At 39.2% G+C, this 7634-nt stretch overlaps 1 protein-coding gene across 1 annotated transcript in view; it reads left to right on the top strand.

Moving 5' to 3' along the window:
• Positions 1–7634, top strand: part of LOC107717099 (VPS10 domain-containing receptor SorCS3-like) — an 89807-nt gene that overhangs the window by 24821 nt on the left and 57352 nt on the right. The window contains exon 2 of the mRNA XM_016523750.1: positions 1907–1974. Within this exon, the coding sequence (XP_016379236.1) occupies positions 1907–1974 (68 nt within the window). The remainder of the gene's footprint in view (positions 1–1906; positions 1975–7634) is intronic.

Below are 7634 nucleotides of genomic sequence, written 5' to 3'. Positions count from 1 at the left end.
ATCATTAGTTAATTATCCTCAGTGTGCTCACCTGTCTGCCCCTCGTTATCTGCCCTATAAGTTCCTGTCTCGTGTATTCTAGTATTGTCGGTTATTGTGAATGTTACCCCGAGTGTGTGTGTCTCATCTACCCGAATCTGCCTTGTTGTCTCTACATTAAATATCCTTATTTGAATCCTTGTCGTCCTCATCATCCTGCCTGCCTCCACACACCGTGACCGTGACATCAACAATGTTGACATGTTTCGCATGTAATGAAACATTTATTTCAGAGAGAACAAAAGGTGGAGGAACAAAAAGATGAGGTAACACTTTATTTCAATAGTCCACTTTAGACATTCTATTAACAGTAAGTAACTTTGCAACTACATGTCAACTAGCAGTTAGTAGAGTATTAGTAGACTGTCTGCTTAATATCTTCTAACACTTTCTTTGTCAACTTATTCTACTAACCCTAAACCTACCCTAACAGTCTACTCTGAGAGTTAGTAGACATGTAGTTGCAAATTAATGAGAATTAGTTGACATGTAGTTACAAAGTTACTTATAGTTAGTAGAATGTCTAAAGTGGACTATCGAAATAAAGTGTAACCAAAGATGAATGTAATGGTGAAAGCTTTTTCATGTATTTGAGGTTAGAAGAATAAAGCGACTGAACAGACCTCAGCATATTGACTGTAATATGACAGCAAGTCATTCATGTTCAAACTGAATCTGATCTTAGCTAGAACATGAACTGATCAAACCCACCATTCATATGCAAATGTAATTAAATCTGCATAACATCCCTGCACATATTATTGACCTCATAGAAACGGACAATAGAAACTTCGACTGATATTAATATTCATTTTCAGCCCCATGGACACCGGTCTCTCTCTCTCTCTCTCTCTCTCTCTCTCTCTCTCTCGCTCTTTCAGGAGATGTAATTAGTTCCAGTATCACGGTGGTTTTGCTGGTTCAGGAAGCTGAGGGAGTTTGTCTGGGGTCCTGCTCTTTCAGATATGCTGTATTTGGATATGCTAATAGTTTGTCCTCTTCTGATTGGTTAATTAACCTCAGATGAAAACGTCCCGTCACAGGTGGGGCTGTGAGGAGTGAAGGTTGTGCACACACGCATACGCAAACACAGGACCCGGTATAGCGGCGTTAGTAAAGTCACAGACTATCAATAGGCTGGAATAGGTTTTCCTATAACAGCTGTGTTTGCATCTGCATCCGTTTTGTGAATTATTACTCGATTTTCTTTTAGGTTAATGACAATACTCCTGTTGACTGAACTCTCATTAGGGAACAATCATGGAGTGTGAAATGAAATATTGGACCTTTTAGACTAATATTCATTAGTGTGTGGACGCGATACTGAAGACTGTGTTCTCACACAGTCACGGTTGCAAAGGGACCACTTACTGTCTGCTTTTGATTCAAAGTCTCTCTCTATCCTTTTTTTGTGTGTGGTAAAACTCACAGTGGAAAGACAGATGCTCGTTTGTTCACTGTGGTTTATGAGTGTGTGCTCAGAATGTTTTGTCAGGTGGGAAGAGCAAAGCGTTTTACCTGCCACGTTTCAGCGTGACATTTGACAGCTTGAGCGTGTTTGTGTTTTAGTGTATGTGTGTACAGCATCATGTTTTTTTTTCTCTCTCTCTCTCTCTCTCTCTTCTCCCCCCCCGGATCATCATTACCTCCATCAGGCTGTCCTGGCTCCGAGTGCATTGCTTCTTATTCTGTTGTCATCTCAAGATAATAAAATTCACACCTGATATTTACTCTCATCCATCACTGCAAGGCTGCCTGACAGACATTTTATCATTTAGCTTAGCACATTAAGAGCGCTGTATCTGGGGAAATGTGTAAATGGACATTACTGGGTGATTTGTTAACTGTCTGCGTGTTTTTCTTTCAGGTGATCCTGATTTTGACAAAACTGTTCGACTTTAACCTGGGAACTGTGACGGAGAGTTCGCTCTGGAGGTAAACCCACTTCTATGAATGGAAACATCATGGAGTTTATTCAAAGTCTTTTAAGCATCAGTGCTGTGGTACCCCTTGTGAAAACAAAGTACACTTTAGCATATTTTACTTATTAAAAGTAAACTTTTTGGATACTTATTGGGTGACCATATGTCCTCTTTTTCCCAGACATGTCCTGGTTGGGATTTCTAAATTGCCTAAAGTGTCTGGGTTTTGGCTTGGTTTTCCTGTTGTTTTCATATTTGCTGAAGGTAATGACGGATAGTTTGACCAATAGTGTGTTGACCAATCACGCCGTGCGAGAAGGTGGGATCTACAGAAAACAGTCAAAGCAATGCAAATACGTGTTCATATTAGTGTTGCACGATATACCGGTACTAAAAAGGTATTGCGATACTCTGCTTTTAAAAACAGTAAGATTCCTCATTTTACTAGTACCAGTACTTTAAGAATGGCATCGTTTTAATAAGATCCATATTTCCTGAGTTGCATCGATGTGCGACAGCAGGGCAGTGTGTGCGCAGCGCTCTGCTTCCATTCCCTGCATGCACACTGGCCGTGCCAAACGTTATATATCCACACAGCGCAGGACTTAATAGGTTTTAAGCGCAGGACTTAATAAGTAATACGTTTATTATTGACAATTTAGAGTGAATAAGAAACATGCAAGAATGAGAAAAATTGAGTGGTTGTGAACGAATGAATGAAACGCATTTGTCCGTGTTTCACTCCGTCTCGAATCGCGCTCGCGGATAGCGCTTGAGAAACAGTGAATCTTCCGCAGCTCGGTACGATTTCAACTCGTTTTTTTAGTCTCGAGCAAGACCGTACGACATTCACATTACATGATTTGACTGATTTTTATGTAGAAAGGGCGAATTAAAAGAAATGATCATTCATGTTTTCATAACCGCTGGCCAAATTAAAAAACAAACTAAAATTAAATCATCTTTGAGAGCAAGGGGGCCCTACGCAGCTTGCGTATTTTGCATATAGGGAGGATCAGCTCTGTTTAGTAGCTTTAATAAGGATCAATGTATATTTAATTGAGGTAATTGAGGGGCAGTTGAGGTCAGTTATAACCATCTACGGTAATTTGACTTTATCCTTTTAGCTTCTTTTAACTTACCAATGTTGCAAAGATCTCTATATACCTGTAGGCTCATCTATATCATAGACTTTTAGTTTGCTCACCATAGGCCTGTGTGGTGGCACTGGCATGTAATTTTTTTTTTTTTTAAAGGGGCAGGAAATGTTCAAAATTGATAGATAAAAGAATGAACTTTAAGTTAAGTATAACTATAATTTGTGCATCATGTACAGTATTATTCACTAACTTTTCCTGTTGTTTTAAATTTTTGTTGTGGTATCGGTTCAGTAGTAGTATCGAGATATTTTAGTTAGGTATCGTGACAGCACTAGTTCATATAATGTATGAGGGCTGTAGAGAGCATGCCAATAGGAAAACAAAGTTAAAACCCAGACATTTTAGGCAATTTAGAAATGTCGGGAGGGATACTATACTTTAAAATAATATACTTTAAAGCAAACTGAATGTAATGTTTCCTGCATGATAACTGCAATTAAATGAAAATGTATTATAGTTTAAATTTATATTAAATGCAATTAGTTTAACTTATAGTGCTTTTTTGAACCACTAAGGTAGGATTTAAGTACATCTTAATATGACATTTCCTAATTACTCCTTTTGTCTTTGAAATATGGTTAAAGTCTTCTGCCGTATGTACTGACAAACATTTATGGTAAACTAAAATATATTTTTAATGTAATTTCTATTGAAACTTGTTTAGCATGTATTTATATGTATTTGTAATTGCACATTTGTAATGATGAAGTTGCAATTTAGTACGTAATATATTAACTTTAAATGTAATATCAAATAAGGCACCTACAGTTTTAACCAATTATAATTACATTACAATTATAATACAATAAAACTGTATTATAATCAAATACTTTACATGTGCTTTAGTATGTTAGTAACACATCAAGTGGAATGAACTTTAAAGCATTGACAAATGATCATTAAAACGATTATTAAAATGTACTTAAAACATTTAATTTGACATTATTACAGTGCACATTTTAAAAGTGTCTCAATATTTTTTACTCAATATTTTATAGTGAGAGCACTGGGACCATTTTGTAACAGTGCTAAGAAAAGGGCAGGAACATAAAGCTTGCATTCTTCCAATATTATCTGGTGTGAACCTTCTAACCGCTGCAGCACTGCTGAACCAGCCTGAATGAAATGATCGGATAACACTGTGGTTTTAGTATTACCCTTCTAGCCCATTACAAATCAACACACATTCTTACATTAGCCACAAGTGCGTTAGTGGCAAGTACACCAGACTATATGAATGGCAAAGATCTGGGATGAAATTCTGCTAGGAAACACTCTCACTGACCATTGCTGATATGCCCCTGGGTGAAGTACTTAATCCCTGTCTTCTCCTGGGACGCTCTGTACCATGACCCGACTCTCTCTCTCTCTCTTTCTGTCATAGTGCATAGACAATGGAAAGAAAAGAATTGCAAGGTAGCTGTGTAAGCCAGGCTTGTACATAGAGAAAGAAAGCACTGCCTGTACATTCTGTCACCTCACTTTTTTAAAAATTTCCCCCATTAATTTCGACTTCACATCACAGAGAACTATCATTTACTCATTTATAAACCCTCACTATTCACAAAACACCTTTTTTCTGTCTTTTTTACAAGTTGCTGAGAAGCTCGTCGTACTTTAGTATGCTTTTTTACGTTTCCGATTAGGCTGCTGCGGTGCATTTCTCTCTGGCTGTCTGAAAGGGTCTGTTTAAAAATTCCCTGCTTAACTGAGGCATTTCTCACTCGAGCATTTCCAAACTATTTTATCCATTAAAACGGCTCCCAGTGAAATCTACAGTTCACTGCGATTAAAGTACCTTTAATTAAATTTAAAAACCCTAGACCCTCAAATTTTTATGGCTAACTGGTTCTGTGTGAACTAGTATAGTCCCTTTACTTTTATGCTTCTGTACTGTACTGTTCAGACCTGTTAAGATCGCAATGGAATTGGGGTTTCAAAGATGTTGAATTGATCATTCTTTTGATCTTAATTTAATTCAAATATTAATTATTAAAGTTTTTGGGACAAAACTAAAATGATTAGTGCTTTATATAAGTCAGTCTGAATAGTAATACAACATGTTATTATCAGTTTTATAACCACCTCTCTGCATCTTAAATTTAATTGTTTTCCTTTACTCTGTTTATTATAGTTATATGCTTGATATTCATCCACTTATTAAAGTTGTGATTTACCCAAAAACTCTATAAATAACACCTGAATGTAAATGGAATTGAACTAAAGAGTAATTGTAGCCACAAGCGCAGCGTGATCATCATCATCAGTACAGATGATAGTTGGATGGACTTTTGTCCATTTTAATTAAAAGAATAATGAAAACAATGTTGCAATAATTAAACAGGCTACTTGATATGTTTTGGGAGATATGTAATATGACATCATCCTTTATCAACATGCCATCACTGCAAACACGTGCTTCGACACAAACGCTCTCGCTCCCACACACATACACACAGCAATCACCTTGAAGGAAGGCTTTGTTTAATTTCTTTTTGGCTGCAAGCCCTGATGAGATTTCCTCTTCTGGTGTGTGTCACTCAGAGAGGGAGGTGAGCTGGGGGGTTTACAGAAAGAAAAAAACAGAAAGCCATTATCAAACTTCCACAAACAGAAATGGCATAAACAGGAAATGAGGAAGAAGAAAGTGGAGGAATGGGAGAGAAGGAGGAATAAAGAAAGAGCGAATGGAAGAAAGAGAGAGAGAGATAGACAGTAGTGGGGGGAGGGATGTGGCACTGTGTTATTAAAAGAGGTGAATGTTAAAGCTCAGCTTGCAGGCTGTAGTAAATGATGTCGGTAATAACAGTATGAATGATTAATGAATGTTGCTGTTGGCGGCATAAAAGGAGAAAAAAAAATATGAAGACAAATCACGGCTCATTCAGAGGAGCTAGTTAATCACACTCTCCTGTGTTTTTTAAAATAAAGATGCATGCTCTAAAGCAGGGGCGGGCAAACTTGGCCCTTCCAGGCCACTTTCCTTCAGAGTTTAGCTCCAACCCTAATCAAACACACCTGAACCAGCTAATCATTGTCTTCAAGTCTACTAGAAGGCTACAGACAGGTGAGTTTTATCAGGGTTGGATCAAATCTCTGCAGGAAAGTGGCCTGGAAGGGCCAAGTTTGCCCATCACTGCTCTAATGAGCATCCAGCCTGCCCATGCAATTGTTCAATCACACACACGTATTTGTCCTGAGAGGAGGAGTAATGTCCTCTTGAGTACAGTGCAGATCTGCTGGAGGGGAGAGAGAGAGAGGGAAGCTTGACAAGACCAGAAACGTCAGAGGAGCTTTTTAGGGCAGGCACTCAGCACCGTTTAAGGGCGCTCAGAGAACCATCTTCCTCTTCACCTGTGCCTGCTTACACAACTCAAATAACCTCAACAGCTCAGAACAGCCGTGTAATTGTATCTGGTGGTAAAAGTGTCAGAGTATGAGCACTCTCAGGGTTGGATCAAATCTCTGCAGGAAAGTGGCCTGGAAGGGCCAAGTTTGCCCATCACTGCTCTAATGAGCATCCAGCCTGCCCATGCAATTGTTCAATCACACACACGTATTTGTCCTGAGAGGAGGAGTAATGTCCTCTTGAGTACAGTGCAGATCTGCTGGAGGGGAGAGAGAGAGAGGGAAGCTTGACAAGACCAGAAACGTCAGAGGAGCTTTTTAGGGCAGGCACTCAGCACCGTTTAAGGGCGCTCAGAGAACCATCTACCTCTTCACCTGTGCCTGCTTACACAACTCAAATAACCTCAACAGCTCAGAACAGCCGTGTAATTGTATCTGGTGGTAAAAGTGTCAGAGTATGAGCACTCTTAGCGCATTCAGAGATGAGCACTTGAGGAGATAATGCTTCAGACGGCACATAAACGTGTGCTTCTCCAGCACAGCAACGTGTAACTGTCTGGCCTAAAACCATTAGCGTTATTATACTTGTAGGAGTTCGGCAGGCTCTCCTGACTGCTGTCGTACCTGCTGGAGAAGAGACAGTATTAATGAGTTCCGATGGAACGGAGACGTGCACATACACAACAGCTTCAGTTAATTACACCAATGACTTCTAAACCTCTCAGGTTCGTTGCAGATGTGGTGTACCGTGCTCCTGACACGTCGAGTTACAGTGCTCGTGTGGGGTATGCTGGTTCTAATGTGGCCCATGATGTTTCCTGTCACCCTTTATTTTGCCTGTCTAATAAAAAGCCAAAAGACTGTGTCCACATGTCCATGTTATTTTGAGTTTTTGTACTAACCAGCTGTGATGGCAACAAGGGAAGCACAACGAACGAGACGTTTTGGTCGTGTGGTTTCTGTCTCTGTCCTTCAAGGTAGCAGTTTGTGAAATCGAACTGGTCCAAAATCTTGATCCACATTGCAGGATATTCAACATCACATATGTTCTTAAAGGGGTCATAGGATGCTACATGCACTTTTACAAGTAGTTTGAACTGAAATGTGTGTTGGCAGTGTTTGTACACAACCACCCTATAATGATAAAAATCCACCCAGTGTTTTT

The sequence above is a fragment of the Sinocyclocheilus rhinocerous genome, unplaced genomic scaffold (assembly GCF_001515625.1).
Source record: "Sinocyclocheilus rhinocerous isolate Xijiao unplaced genomic scaffold, SAMN03320098_v1.1 scaffold119, whole genome shotgun sequence".
Lineage (NCBI taxonomy): Eukaryota > Metazoa > Chordata > Actinopteri > Cypriniformes > Cyprinidae > Sinocyclocheilus > Sinocyclocheilus rhinocerous.
This window is presented reverse-complemented; position numbering and strand designations above follow the sequence as displayed.